We start from the raw sequence: 16294 nt of genomic DNA, 5'->3' as shown, positions 1-16294 counted from the left end.
GAAGAGTAGAATTTATTTCTTGTTTAAAAAATATTAGTGGTTTAGATCTTTTTCGATGACCAGGATGCTGTTGGTAGGGTAAGAATATCTTTAAAGAGGAACAACCCTCTCTGCATCCTAGTATGAAATAGTGAAGATCAATACAACACAAATTATATTTTTCTTATATATCTTTGAAATGCTCTAATAACATTTACTCAGCCTTTGGAAAAGACTGTACATTTTTTTATCTTAGATTTATCAAAATTATCAAATTATATTTATTCAAGTTATCCAAAAACTACTGGGCATATCTTTTGTAAGAAAATAGTGCCTACTACAGTTTCACTTGTAAGACCCGTTTTTAAAAGGGAAACTTTTAGAACTTGCAGAAGTACAGTGTGGATGATTGTTGCATTCACTTAACTGGAAGAAAACAGATGTATTTGTCATCTATATCCCTTCCATTACCTACACACTCCTTTAGATACACGCAATTATTACTAGGTTATTAGGAACAAGCAACACTGCTGATGTTTCAGGTACAAGCACTGAAGTAGTGAATATCAGAAAAGAAAGACTATACATTGTTAATTGTTTGAAGTTAGAGTTTGGCCTTACTTTTTCTCAAGACACTGAAAATGAATTGAATGTAGACCACATTTTTTATGACACAACACATCAACACAAAGTATTGGACAGAGCTTTATTTGGCACAGATTATCTTTACTTTGTATTCCTTGCACTGAGAGAAAACTGATATTCTCTCCTTGCAGTACTTTAGTGGCTAACTCCAAATTATTGAGTTCTTACCAACCTCGTATTGCAGAGAAGTGTTTCTGTGTATCACAATGTAATGTGTCCAATCGAAAGGATAAACTTAGTGAAAACTACTCTCTGGGTATGAAATTTCACAGGTGTATGTTTCGATCTTCGCGTGACTAACCAAAACTTCTCCTAGGTCTGACATTACTGAAGGGGGAAAAAGTTTCAACCATCCATTTCAAACTGAAACGTGACTGTTGTTTCAGTATGCTGATGATTTCATCAGTATGACATAAAAGACAAAATCCTTGGTCAATCTTTGGCAGCTGTTTCAAAAACAATAAAACAGTTTTCTCATTAAACGTTAACACTCTTCATACCCACTGACTCAAACATCTCCTGGTTATTTTTAACACAGTTAACCATTTCTAAATGGCTTAATACATTGGCTTAAGGAAGATGTACAAATTTCCTTTCAGCAAATTAGTTTTACTTCTGATAAAATTGTCTGATAGTACATATTCAGCAAAGGTAAGGATTTGTCTATGTACCAGAAAGTCTGGATAGTAAATGTTTGATAAGGTAGTATTTTATCACACTGCTGGTAATAAAAGGGGTATTATGTATGATTTCCTGCTGAAGTATTATGAGAGACTGAACTAGCACCTGCAAAAATGCAATTATGTTCACAGTCTTAATCTGATACCTCACAATATTCTATTGTTGAAGAGCATGTAATATTTTAATTAAGTTGGAAGGCAAAAAAAATGCTGAACTGAATGATTTCTTTTCACTTGCAGCATTTAGACATTTCTTGTCAGCGTGATATTCTTAGATCTGTCACCCACAGTAGTTAAGACTGAGCATACAATTTTAAGGTATAAGTAACATGCAAAATTATGTTGTTTTCATCCTTTGTTTCTGGTGATATGGTAAACAAAATCTCACTAGTTCTGTAGATTATATTCTAAGAATTTGCTGACTAATACATAAAGATAGGGTAGATAAGAAAAAAAGGCAGATAAGAAGAAAGGCAGATCTGTCATGCTGTCAGGAATTTGGCAGCAAGAGCAAGGAGCTTTGTGTTGATGTTGCATTGATATTATCTTGCTTCTGTGTCCTGGAGCAAAATATGAAGTAGCAGTAAAGGTTTTCCAACTCTGAATTTGCTTGCAATAATACTTCTATTTAATGAAAAATACTGCTTTTGTTTTCTTAATTTGATGAAGGAGAGATTAACATATTTGACAAGTAGGTGTGTCAAGTGTATCGGTATGTATATCTGACAAAATTAAATAGCTGGGCTGTTAGGAAATTACCGTTCTGGAACTTGTTGCTTCTGTCAGTGAAAAAGGGAGGACAAAATTTTTGGTAGCTGGTACTGTGACAAATAATGTGAATTATCATTCTTAGCTGTCTGTCTGCAAAAAAGGAGACTGGATCCTTACTAACAAGGTAAACAAAATATATTTCGAGTGTTGTATTTTGAATCCATAATATTGTTTTCCCCAGTGTGACATTTCCCAGAAATAGTTATGGAAACAGGACCTGGCAGCTACTAACTGACAGTCATCTCCAAAATTTGAAAAACGATTTCAAATTGTATTCTAGGCTTATTCAGGAAGTCACAATAAGGTAAAACAGGAGGTATATTTCATTAACAGAAGATCTGTTTCTGTCAGTGAAGAAAGTACAATGGAGATACAGATAATAACAAGCAACGTCAGAATACTAACTGCCGTATGACACATTACTGAGAGCCTAAACCAGTCAAACTGAAAATGTAAAGTTTGTCATCATTAAGTGAAGAACAAAAGGAGGACAAGAAACATGTTAAAAGGAATGACAGACTATATAGATAGGGAATTTAAAGAAAAGATAATCACGATTTCTCGTGTTATCGGAAACGCTGTCTGGAATTACTCTAGACACATACTTCTGATATATCATGGTCCAAATTTAAATGTGGTTACTGAAACCACTTGTTGTCTGTTTCTGAAAGATTTGCTCAGATTCTCACTTTATGCTTTTTATGTGTCTGACTTCCAGTTTGATAATATACATAGAGAGAGCAGAGTACTCTAGCTTTACTGCTGTAATCATTTGTAACCAAGGATATCTGTGTTGGCTTATTTTTCATATCTACTTCTCCTTTCTCACCTGTAATGAATATGCATACAATGTATATGTTCATGTGTTTATTTAAAGATGTTTCATTTCTCCAGTATTTTAGTATTTCATTTAACTCATTATTTTTTCCTTTTCTTTTCTTTCTTGGCATTAAATCATCTATTCTGTTGCAGATGCTCTTCTCCATGTCTTGATCATGACAACAGCAGGTGAACTTCTGCATAATTTCTTTCTTTAATATATTGCACCTCTCATCTGCCCTGTTTATCCTTCTCTCTTACATCACTTCAGGCTGCTTTAGTGTTCTGATAGTGTGCACGTTAGCCAAGAGAAAAAAAACCTCCTCTGACTATCAGTAACTGTTACGCATGGACCTGTTTCTCTTGTGAGCGAGCATCCACTTTCTCCCATCTGTTATTATGGTCCTATATGTGAAAATGGAGGGCACATTATAGGTCCACTGCAAACTTGACAAACTTTCTATATATTTCTAATTTGTTTTAACCCTTGATTTAATTAACAGTAAATTTTCTCTATCAGTGATCTGGTTGAATAAAAGGAAGGGAAAAAAAGAACAGCACAAAAAATGCAACACAAACCACTGTAAATAGGTGTAGTATCAAATTTCATTTTGTGAAGTGGGCTTTTTCTCTTCATTGTCTGTATACGGAATGTTCCAGAACTACTTCATAGGCCATATCTTCCAAATTATGCCGCTCTATTGGAACTAGTAGAATAACAGTGCTGCATTAAAAAAAAAAAAGAAAGAAATTGAATCCTATATTTTTACTTTTTCATACCAAAGTGCATTTTCTGTGTTAAGCACTGATTTTATCACTGGCACATCACTTCCTGTGCAGAGACCTGAAGTGGTACCTTCCCAAAGGATATTATGTTCACTTAACAAACTAGGTGTTTACTTTCATAAAATTTCATCTCCTTTAACATAGTCATGGAAAAAGTATAAAATTTCAAAAATATTCAGCTGCACAAAATTATTAAGTGGCTAAATAAAACCCCAAACTACAAAGCCATATTTTTAGGTGATATCACTCAGTCTTTCCAGAGCTAACAAATGCAGTGAAGAGAGTATTATCATAAGTTATTACTCTAGTGGATTCTTGTGTAAAATCATGTTTTTTGTCCTCCTCAAATGTGCATTTTGCCTTGTTTACATACAGTATAGCTGCAGCCTGATCAAAAGCACGCTGAGGTAGTTGATTAACTTGCTGTTGACTTCAGTGGAAGCTGGATCAAGGCTTTTTCTCTTAATTTCAGTTCTTTGGGTTTCCTTCTCCAGTTGAACGCTTTACAATTGCTGAAGCACTCTGATTCTCTGTTTCTGCTTCTTCTCACTGCGACTTACACTGAATGCTGCTATCTCCTTGTTTCCCGTTTTCTTTTATAAAATTAAGATAACATACACATAAAAGTTCTTAAATGTGTCTACAATGGATGTCCTCCAGTTGTAGCTTTTTGACTGTACCTTGCTAACGGATGAGAGCATGTGTGCCTGCTTAGCTAGTTTAAAGGATAACCATACCTGAACTGAGCACATGAAAGTGGTATATTGAGTTTGCCTTTTCTGATTTTGCATATGTTAGAATAACTGCTGCCTGTTCTAGAAAGATAATTCATGTTGCTAGATTTGCATGGCTCTTCAAGTGATTCTGCAGAGTGAAAAGTGTGTTGAGCGACAACATGCTTGTGTTTACAGCTACCTAAAAGCGTGACTCTTCTGCAAAGCTGTTTACATAAGCGGTTCTTTAAAAACCACACAGTATTTATCTTCTTTCTCCCTCTAGTGTTGACACATCCATCTTTGTTTGTTAATCCTGTTACCTTTTAATGAGCACAGATACAGAATAAGATTACGTTAATTCCATGTGAATAAAAACAGAAGAGGGAATCATGACACAGGATGGGATTTGAAATGCAAAAAATTATTAAAAAAAATAAATCACAACAATTTTTGTTTGTATGTGGTGGGTAAATCCAAAGCATGGATTGTTTGTGTTTTGTTTAAGTGTAGCCATTAGCTAGTTCATTGATGTTTGCTCTGCTACAGAAGGCCTGAAAGATATAGGGGTGCTTTTCCATATGTCCTCAACTAGCAGTATGGTATGGGCATGTTGCTTGATGTATGCCAGGTATATAGTTTAGGTTCTTTCAAATTAAAAGGAATTAAATGGTCTATACAATTTATTAGTAGATATAGCTAAATTAGAGGAGAATGGGTAATGCTTGATTAACTGCTACTTATGTGTTTAACAGAAGCACGTATAGCGTCACTTGCAGTCTGTGACTTATTTCTAGAAGGTAATTGCTTTTGTTATTATTTTTGAAATCCTGATTTTGCCTTCATTCTCTTTAAAGAGAGAAGGCAATTTTTTCCCCCAAAGGTAATTTGTTTCATTGATTTGGCTATAAAAAGCCCTAATAATTTCACTGCCACTTTGCTAAGTCTCAGGAAAGCTCAGAATCAATCCCATTTGCGAGACTGCATAAATGTCAGTGTCACATGTTTGTATCATGCATCATTTCTAACTCAACCTTTAAAACTGTCAGAAAAGGAAACTTAGAGTAAGTCTGTCTTGACTCCAAGTACTGACAAAGCTTCTGTCATTTTTACCTTGTGCTGCCATACAGATTTTGACTTCTTCCTCTTTAACCCTGAATTGGCTTTGATGTTGAATAATTGCTTAGTTAAAATCCATCTCTTGCAATGAGTTGCCGAGATAACCCAAAGTTAGTGCTAAAGATGCCTCCCCAGTATCTAGCTGTCATGGGAAAGACATTTGAAACGTGTTCTAAAGTAGATTTTTCTTAATGAAGGTTACATGACAATTCGTTCTGTGGCTTGATCAATCAGTTCATTGATTTTGGCCGCCTTTGAAATGAGTCACAGGAACGTTTTCTACTGTCCAAATGTTTTCTGCTATTTATATTGTTTTCCATCTGCTCAGTTTTACCTCATTTCTCCTTAACCATAGTTAATCCCTGCTAATGTTTTCTTTCCTATGTTGTGCCATGTTAACCCTTTCTGAAAATCGTAGCTACTGTATTTCTGTGGAGTTCCTTTAAATTGTTATTATTATCATTTTTTCTTCTCTTTAATTTTTAAAACCATAGTAGGTTATTGTAGAAGCATATAAAATCATTTATCTGCCTAATTTTTCTTAGAATGATTCTTTTCCACTTCTTTTCTGGTGAAAATCTGTAAAAGCTTTATGATGTCTTTTAATCTTAACATTTTTTCTTTATTTTATTTTTTCTCTTGAGCTCTTCACAGTCATTTATGTTTCTTTTTAAAGACCCCTCTGATTTTCATTTTCTGTACATAGGTGCTTGTCCTTGTTTGTTCTGCAATTGGGATTGTAGACAGTAAAGTTTCAAGTTTAATCCAAAGGAATTTTTTCACAATTTTTAGCTCACATGAACATAAGAAGTGTATATGGTGTTAGGGCTTTTCATACACCAGTACTATTTATTATTTTCTTTTCGACCATAGGAATTGACAATGAAAAAGTACCACTAATTCCAGTGATGGCTTAATCTGCCAGTTGTTCCTGCTGGTTTTGTTTCTTCTTTTGAGAACAATCCCTTCCTGCCTCAGTCTGGTTGCTTTACTTCTGGCTGATGAAACATTAGGGAGAGGAGAAGTAGAGAGAAGGAAGCAAACAATCTGAATATTAATTTTCCTTTACATTTGTCATACAACTTTTTCACTTACATAAGTGTGTGTTTCAGAAGGCATGTTTTATTAATATAATCCATTGTTTGTATGAATTACTTTTATATTGATATACACATTCCCTCAAAAATACAAAGATTTTCTTGTCCTGGAACAGTTAACATCACCATCCTGATGCCCTTCTATAGAGCATGTAAATGGAAAAAGATGCTGCTATGATTCAGAAAACATGTCATTATAAATTATTTTCTTGACTCTATTACATACAAATATCCAAACCAATGTGGATTGTGATAATTTAAAGGGTTAAAATAAATTGGACTAAATTAATGAATAAAAGAAATGAGTTTAGCAAAAGTTTAAGAAACAAACAGGATGGGATGGCCAAAAAGAGCATAAATCCACACTTCTGTCAGCTCTAGAAATCCTACATCTGTTTGCTTTCCTTTCAGACTCTCTTAAGTCGTGGCTTGCTGAGATGGGAACTTTTCCCCCCTTTAGTTTCTTTCTTTTGTACTGTGTTAATGCTATCTCTTCCTAGTTCTCCAAAATCAGTTTGCCTCAAGCAGTGAATAGCTGCTTTTTGTGAACTAACTCTTGCATATTTTTTGTATGATAATTGGCACTATTCTTTCTCTGCTGTCCTCACAATAGGTTATGTTTGCCTGAATTTGTTATGTAGCCTGAAGCCACAGAACCCTTCAGAAATCTCCCATTTCACCTGGGGGTCTGCTTCAGAGATATAGCACAAATATATATTTTACTACATACTATGATGAACATTCTGTTTGCCAGATTTTCTTGTTGTTTGGTAAATATATTAGATGTTCTGTATGATAGAAACAGCTGTTTTCATAGTAAATAATAGTGTCCATTTGTTTTTCTCCTAATCATTTAACAATCTTTGTGTTCACCTTTCTGTGATACTTACCTTTGCCCGTTCTTCCACTCTTTGAAGTGCTACTTGCTTTCAATGACAGATAACTGAGAGACCTCACTGTTGTTTTTTGGCTGCCAGATGAATTCAGTAAACTTAAACTGAAAGAAATAGTTAATTAAAGCCTGAACACACTCAGTTATCACTTTATATCTCAAGCATGTACTAATGAGAAATGCCATGTTCAATTTTTAGTTGGTCTATATTAGATTCTTAGTATTGCAGGTGTGGGAACACAAGGTTATTACTAGAGAGGGGATGAAATACCTGGCTCTTATAGATATTCAAATTCAAAGACTACTCCCAATTCAGCTTTTGTGTCAGTTCTACACTACAGGGTAGTTGTCTGGATTGTGTTATGTGTGCTTTGTGAAAAGGCACCACTGCTCTTGCACTCTGCTTGTCTGTAAGTCTGAGCAAAATTACTGTAGAGGAAAAAAAAAGCATCATACTATGTGGAACAGAAGCCATGACTGGTCAGAAGTAAGATTATTAGCTTTGGACCCTTACCTTTTGTGTGTATGTTTTCTTGGCATTGCTGAGCCGCGGGGAGATAAGCTGAGGTGGTTAAAGACAGGTGAACTAGCACTGGTGTTTTCAGTGATGGACAGAAAAAGATGATGATCCTGTTAAAGTATGCCATCTTGACTATTACGTCAATAGTGACAGATAAATGAATCATAGACATATTCATGACAGCTTACACAATGAAAAATGTGAATGCTTATTTAATTCAGTAAGCACACTCATCAGCTTCTGGTAATTATGGGGGTAGTATTTTTGTTGCTCATAGTATTAGCACCAAAATGTGAAACTCTCCTTGTGGAACTCAGCGTTATTAACTACCTCTAAAGCACCCATTACACCAGAGAATTGGACCGATTCTCTGAAACACTTTGATAACACCACTTCATACAGTTAGAGGAAAATTGCAGTGCAAACCGCAGAGCATTATTGCAACAATTGAGCATTTAGTATCTCTTAAGCTCTTCTTTTATCTGTGCTTTAAAATGTATAAAGTATGTATTTTGTGAAGGAAGCTCCCATTTTTTTCTAAATTAATCCCCAGAGAATCACAGCCATAAAATGTTTTCATTTTCTTTCTTTTCCCCCTTGTTAAAACCACAGAAACACCAACCTCTAAGGAATGAGATAATGGTTGTACTACCCAGACTTTTACACTAAACAAAACCTAGAGGTATATGAATGGCAGTAGAATAGGAGACTGCATGTGTGAGAAAGACTGGCATCCATGGTGCATGGTGTGCTTCTGACTGGCGCTTGTGGCTCCTTCCCATCATCCATTTTTCTGACTTGCACGGTGTGTTGAGTGTTGTGTTTTTACAGCATGTGGAATTACTTGTAGCTGTGTGGATACTGAACGGACGCAGTGTTTGTTGCACTGAATGGTCAAGGGGTCAGTGGGAAGAACACCTGTATTTGTAACTCACACTATAAGGGCTTTTCTCTATTGCAGGTCCTTCAGTAGCATTTCTGCGACTCCCCCTGTGATGATTCTATTTTAGTGGGTAGAAGTAGGCCTGATACTGTTCTGTCTCATCTACTCTAATTTTCACTTCCAGCAACCTGACATTCCCATTACGCATCAGGCATGATTCCAAGTCATATACCAGTAAAAAATTTGAAGTAATTCTATACTTTTCCCAGGAATTTCTTTAACCTTTTTAGCAAATCTTTCAAAATCTACCTGTTGGTTATATATTGAACTATAGAAAGTTCAGCCAGTAAGAAATTCCATGAAATGTTTTTCTCCCTTTAAGAAAAGAGAGAGAAGAATTTATCTTGTGCTACTGCCAGTAGCTGTATGCTTTCCACTGGGACATAGTATTGCTGTGCCAAGTAGCACAAAAAGACAAAAAAACATAAGTAAAAAAAATAACTGTAGCTATTGTCAGCTCAACATAATCCAAAATTTGTCTTCATATAATAATGACATGCTGTCTTAAACAAACAAAAAAAAGTTCATCCCAACTCTTGTTTGAAATGCTTTCTTTAATAAATCAAGGATTTCTATTGGTTCTACATCTACCATTACTTTTCCCTAATTTATTTGTAATTTTCTAACCTCTTTTTTTTTTAATTATCTATTGTTACAGGGTAAGGAAAAAAAGTGACATCTCTAAACCTAGTGTTAAACAGTCACTCTTTTTTTTGTGGTGCTTTTTCCTACCTTAAAACTTTTCTTTCAACAACCTTAAGGGAAAGGTTCTTTCTTTTAAGAGATTAGTATTAAAGATAGTCTTTGACATAAATTGGTGCTAGCTTCAGTGATTAATTAAGAACTGTGTCCACACATTCTAGCATGAAATCTATTTTGTTTTCAATCTGAGAATTTAATCCCCTTCATTCAGATTTTGCTTTATATCATTGAGAGATAAATTAAGATATGCTAGTTTTGTAAAATAGTTAAAAGAATGCCAACTTTGCGTTACAGATGCTCACAAATACAGAGTAGTGATATTTGCAGTTACCTTTTTCCTATATATATAGTTATGTGTGTGCACTCTCCACCCCAGCTCACACACATTTATTGGTGACTGCTGGTACTTCTACCAACAGCACTGTAAAGTAAGACTTGTTTCTATGAAGAACTCTGTTTAAGTAATAAATGATCTTAGCATGCTTTAGTGCATCACGTGGGAGAAAGGCTTTTTCTAAATCATACTTTCCTAGAGAGCTATATTCGTAATTGTTACGTATGTGAGACATAACCAAAGGAAATTTGATATGCTTTTGTATCTAATAATTTTTCCTGATTTTTCAGCTTCCTAGTTAGTTTCATGGTGGATGCTCGTGGGGGTGCCATGAGAGGCTGCAGACATAACGGACTACGAATTATTATTCCTCCACGGAAATGCACTGCTCCGACACGAGTGACTTGCCGGTTGGTGAAACGACACAGACTGGCCACCATGCCTCCCATGGTGGAAGGTGAAGGCCTGGCCAGCCGTCTGATCGAAGTGGGACCGTCTGGGGCCCAGTTTCTTGGGTAAGGGGTGCCAAGTGGCCTAAAGGAAAACGTTCGGTATGTTTTCATCCGTTTGCAAGTTGCACTGAAATGGTTCCTCTTTCAAGATTTGAACAAAATATATGCTTGTGATATATGCTAACAGACTGGTTGTGTGAAATACGAATCTGTAGTTATGTATATATACATATACAGAGAGAGAGTTTTCAATTCACAAAGTTCTTTATGCCTTTTCCTTTGCAAACTGATTTTTTAACCTCTAGCACTAAGGTTAAAGTGCTCTCCTGGATATAATTTTTACTAAGTAATTGTTGTAATATTATAGTGGGAAAATCCCTTTGCAGCCAGAAAGGGCTGTTCATACCATATATAAATAATCTGCCTGTAAGCTGTGAATAGCACGGCACTGATGGAAAGCCTGATTCATATACAACACAGGTTACAGCTGCTTATTTGAGATGCTTGTGTTGTGTTATCAGAAGTTTGGACTGTCAGGGATGCACAGTACCCTTGATTTTTCTAGGGTTGAAACTGCTACATTAAGCAGTAGGACAGCCTCAGAATTCTGGGTCATTTATTTTGTCCTGTGCTCCAAAAAACCATAGAAAAGTCAGATTTGTGTCTGCTGAGGAACTTGTTTTAGAAATTTGCATCTGAAAGCAGCAATTATCCATATTTGTTTTAATTTGGTTTACTATCAGCTGTGGCATCCAAGAGGGGATGACTGAAGGAACAGAACCTCTTCTATTACAGTAAAAAAAAAAAAAAAAAAAAAAAAAAAAAAAAAGCTTCATTCGGAAATAGAAATATGTAGTGTGAATGGAGAACAGACCTGAGGCATGTTTTGACCACTTTACTACTGCTCTAATCTGATAAGAAAAGAAAAGCAGTTCTGGAGCAGCGGAGAATCTGACATGAAGATCAAGCCAGCCATTTCTTTTAACAGCTAGAATAACTCTTAATATCACAAGTAGCAGCAAACAAGTGTGCTAGTGAGATGCTTCGTGCCTCTTACTCGTTTCACTCCTTGGTCATTTTTTGAAGAGTGGCAGAACAAAATCTAAAGAGCAGAAGAAATATTGTGCTGTCGCATTCAGTCTTCCCCCACATAAAATAAGCTTGAGTACCTCTCCTACTTTCTTTTTAATGGTTTCTCTATCTAATGAGAGCATCTCATCTGAAAGACTAGGACACAGCAGGGTGTTATTCTTTCTCAGAGTTTTCCCTGTAAACGTTTTCCTATATGTTGTACTGACAGTGAGATCAGACAATTACCGTACTGATTGCAGTACAAATCCTGTTCCCGTTGAGTTCACTGCCAAAATTCCCATTGTCTTCTTAGAGCAAGAAGAGATCCTAAACTAATGAAACACATTTTGCTGATTTTGATCACTAAATTGGCATCTCTAGGATGGAACCTTATTCAGTGTACAGCCTAATTCCACTCTGTGGACCAGACAGTGGCACTGGCATTCTGGCAAAAAAAATACATAAGGTTTATTTATGTTCTTTCTTTCACTGCTGCTTTGGATGTACTCAGTAAACTTCATCTGCCTACGGCTCCTCCCCCACTTAATGAGGGAGAAAGCTTGGTCAGCCGAATCCTTCAGCTGGGGCCTCCTGGGACCAAATTCCTTGGGTAGGAGAGACTTGAAACAAATTGATGGATGCTGACCTCCCCATTCTTCTCCTCCTTTTGCAATATGATTTTTTTTTGTGTCATTGTGCACATGGTAGTGTCCCTTTCTATGATTTGAAATTTTGTATACCCAACCCTTAGTGGACCATTTTCAACCCTTGTGGTATGTGGTTTTGTTTTAGTGGTATGTTTGTATCTTTTTCTTAAAGTACTGTGGCCTTCATTTTTGTTTTGGCATGAGATCTTCCCAGTTATGTGCTTGATGTCTGTAGCAAAGCAACCTGGATTGTGACCAAGAAAAAGAATCTACTGTAAATTTAAGATTTTTTTTTCAAGTACTAAAGAATATGATACATGTTAGATACCACCAGTATAATAGAACACTTGACGTTTACTACATATATGGTAACCTGTGTGGGTACTCTAATTAGAGGAGCGTATATACAAATATATTTATATTTCCTCTCCTGTTTCCAAGAGTATGTATTTTTATGTGCTTATAAATATAGATATATTGTATGTACAGATATGTGTGTATATTTACTTGTGTATATATATATTATATATATGCACACATATATCGATACCTATATTAACAAATTCTTATCTCCTATACATAAATAGAAACCTAGATCATCTTCTCAGACATCCTTTCTCTCTCCCAGAGTGTAAATCCAGAATAAATTCGTTGGAATATATAGAACAACTGAAGTAAAATTGGCACAGGACACAATTGCCCACTGATTGCAATGAAGTTATTCTGATTTGCACTAGTATAAGCGAGATCAGAATTTGTCCCACTACTGATATGCGTTACAGTAGATTCTCTTTGAAATGAAGTTGCACAGGTTAACCCAGACAGTAGTGACTACTAAAATGAGCATGAGTTTTTAACAAATTTACAGAACAATTCTCAAATTTCTGTTTAAGCCAAATACCATTCACACTGTGGAAAGAGGTGAATGCACTTTTTAATCTGTCCTTCAAAATTTACTGGGTCCCTGTGAAAATCTAATGTGTGTTAGTGATGTACTAGTCTAGGATTATGTGAAAGTACTGCCGAGAATAGGTAGAATTCCAGGTCACTTTGAAGCAGACTGAATAGAGTTGCTGTTAATCCTGTTTCCTCCTCTCTCCCATGTGCATTTAATGCGCTGTGTTGCTGTGCCAGGCCTGTGATTGTGGAGATTCCCCATTTTGCTGCTCTGCGTGGGAAAGAGAGAGAACTGGTGATCCTGCGCAGTGAAAACGGGGACAGCTGGAAGGAACATTTCTGTGAATACACTGAGGATGAACTAAATGAAATCTTGAATGGGATGGATGAAGGTATCCACTAGGTTTTTGGTTTTTTTCTCTGCTTCTGTAACAATAACATTTTACCATCTTTTCTGTTTTGCACCTCATGTTTAGCCTACTCTGAGAACTTCTGACATCATACACTCTAGATACTTTACTATAGCCACACTGGAGCATAATCATTTTCTTAGTACACTGCTAGCAGAAGCACTGTGTAATTTTTGCTTGCTTTCCTTGCACAGTCCACTGAAGTACACTGAATCTACCCATCATGAAGTTGAAAGTAGATGTTAAAGTTATGTTTCTTCCTGCTTTTTTTCACAGTGTTAAACAAAAAGCTTCCATAACAAATATCACAAATATCTTTCCAAAGCAAAGCAATTACCTTATTAAGCCTTTCCAAGCAGCTACAAGTGTGGGAGGAACTGTCAGTCACGGGTACTCGTTTTCTGAGAGAACAGAATGAACTTGGGTTGTCTAGGACCTGCAGATCCTAGATTTGTTATTAATTTTTGTGGATTTTTCTTAAAATAAAAATATAAATGAGCCCACTTGCATACTTAAGTGTGAACATATACACTGCTACTACTTTGATTTAGAATTCTGTTTCCTTACTGCAACTCCAAGCTGTACAGACATAAAGTAGAAAAGGCCTTGGATCATTCTCCCCCCTGAGCTTCTCTGCCTGCTAATTTGGGACAAGCTATCAACGTGTTCTGAGTTTTAAGCTTCCTTCAGTTAGCTGCTGAATGTGTGTACTTTTCTTTTGGTTTCTCTGTTTTAGCTGAGCTTAAGATGTTAAGCTAAGTTTCATTTTACTTCTGTAAGTGGTGGTTAAACTGTGAAAAGCTGGGATCCATTTCTGTTCACTGTATTGCTTGTATGACTTGTTTTCTGACCATCTTCTTTTTTTGCCTCAGTACTCGACACACCAGAAGAGCTTGAGAAGAAACGTATCTGCCGCATCATCACTCGTGATTTCCCTCAGTACTTTGCAGTGGTGTCCCGGATCAAACAGGACAGCAACCTGATTGGACCTGAGGGAGGTGTGCTGAGCAGCACTGTTGTACCACAAGTGCAGGCAGTCTTCCCAGAAGGGGCTTTAACCAAACGAATTCGTGTCGGCCTCCAGGTACAATGCAACACTTAGAAGAATATATATACATGTTTGTTGTTTTTTTTTTTCCAGAGTGTAAAATCACCTTTGTACAGCTTATTTTGGTGTTCATTGTTGCCTAGAATGTGCTTACCAAAATTCATTGTGAAAATCAAACTAAGTTATAAAGGTTTGGGTATTCCAGTTTATGCAGTTTATTGTCTTTTAACTGTCTATATGATCTCAGAAGAAACACCAAATTGTTCACTACTGAAAGGGGAGGAGGTCTCCACTCCTCCCCACCTCTGTCTTTGCTTCCTGCTGAAGCTGTTGAGTGGACACCATTTACCTTGGTCAGGCTTCTGTGATTGTTGAAATCCTCTGTAAATAGCTTAATAGCTTATTTGTGCTCAGGAGAAAAAACAAAAACAAAGCCAAAAAACAAAACAAAACAACCCAACAACAAGGGTATTATTTACTACTGGTTAAATGCATTAAATTGGTACTGATGAGAGCACCAGAAAAGGCAGTAGGAGCGGGAGTGAAGCGTTAGAAATTGTTGAAAAGAGGACTCCCTTCATACTGACAGTCCATTGTCAGCCTGCAGGTTTCATGGGAAACCGTGCCATCTAATGGAAGAGCTGTAACATTGCTAGCAATATACAGACCCAGTTCCTTGCATACTCTGTTTTCAAGTTCTTACTGTTTTTTGCTTTGAAAAGGCTCAACCTATGCATACTGAACTTATAAAGAAGATTTTGGGTAACAAGGCTACCTTCAGTCCTATAGTCACACTGGAGCCCAGGAGAAGGAAGTTCCATAAACCCATCACGATGACAATTCCTGTCCCCAAGGCCTCCAGTGATGGGATCATGAATGGTTATGGAGGTGACACACCCACTTTAAGATTACTATGCAGCATAACAGGTAAGATGAAAATTCTAAGGTTTCTCATGTGCTTCCTGAAATCTTAAGTCATCATGGAGTAAATATATTAAACTGATTATACACACAGGAAGTTTGGTGAAAACTTGACTGAGATGAGAGGCTGTAAAAAGACACTATTTCCTAATAAGTTAATTTATTGGAGAAATACGATTTGTTGTTTGGGCTAATGAGGGCTGTTACAGAATTGTACAGTTTGGGAGTGGGATGTTTGCATTTCTCTTACACTTTCTGTTTCTTGAGTACCAACAAAGCCCTACCTAGCACAGTAAGTGTGGTATAGGCATAAAGAGGAGTATGCTTCAGAGGAAAAATATTAGGGTTAAACACTTTTAAGTTTACTGTAACTCTGAAGTGATTAATGCCATATGCAGTTTCAGTCAATTACCCATCATGCAGTAATTAGCTGCATGCATTTATTCTGTTTAAAGTTATCAGGTACCACTATCAATTTTGAAACTGATTTCAAAGATGATCCCAGTGGTGTAAGGTGCATTACACACTGAGATGTGCTAGTGAGTCATTCCAGAGCAGAGGTGCTGCTACAAAGGTGTTAATTAGCTGCTGAAATACCAAAGATGACATCTGCATGACAACAAACGTCTGCATTTCCAAGAAAGCGAAACAATGCTTATTTAAATAGTCTCCTACACAGAGAGCTATTCGAATAGATTATGAGAAAGGACAATAAATCTGCACCTATCCTCCAGAAAACTTTAAATGGGAATTTGATTACAGGAATGCTTCACCAAAAGAAGTAAAGGAGGTATTTCATGAAAACTAGTGTAACTCAATGGATGCAACTTGGTCTAAGATTTACCTAA

At 36.3% G+C, this 16294-nt stretch overlaps 1 protein-coding gene across 1 annotated transcript in view; it reads left to right on the top strand.

Annotated features, from left to right (window-relative positions):
- ANK2 (ankyrin 2) overlaps positions 1 to 16294 on the top strand; it is a 149943-nt gene that overhangs the window by 96652 nt on the left and 36997 nt on the right. The window contains exons 28-34 of the mRNA XM_065736857.1: positions 2158 to 2199; positions 3048 to 3083; positions 10291 to 10515; positions 12035 to 12133; positions 13305 to 13459; positions 14350 to 14561; positions 15248 to 15452. Of these exons, the coding sequence (XP_065592929.1) occupies positions 2158 to 2199; positions 3048 to 3083; positions 10291 to 10515; positions 12035 to 12133; positions 13305 to 13459; positions 14350 to 14561; positions 15248 to 15452 (974 nt within the window). The remainder of the gene's footprint in view (positions 1 to 2157; positions 2200 to 3047; positions 3084 to 10290; positions 10516 to 12034; positions 12134 to 13304; positions 13460 to 14349; positions 14562 to 15247; positions 15453 to 16294) is intronic.

Source organism: Cyrtonyx montezumae, unplaced genomic scaffold (genome assembly GCF_038088225.1).
Source record: "Cyrtonyx montezumae isolate F1298 unplaced genomic scaffold, pur_monq_1.0 scaffold_2, whole genome shotgun sequence".
Taxonomy (NCBI): domain Eukaryota; kingdom Metazoa; phylum Chordata; class Aves; order Galliformes; family Odontophoridae; genus Cyrtonyx; species Cyrtonyx montezumae.
Note: the sequence above shows the minus strand (reverse complement) of the source record. Positions and strands in the feature narration are given on the sequence as shown.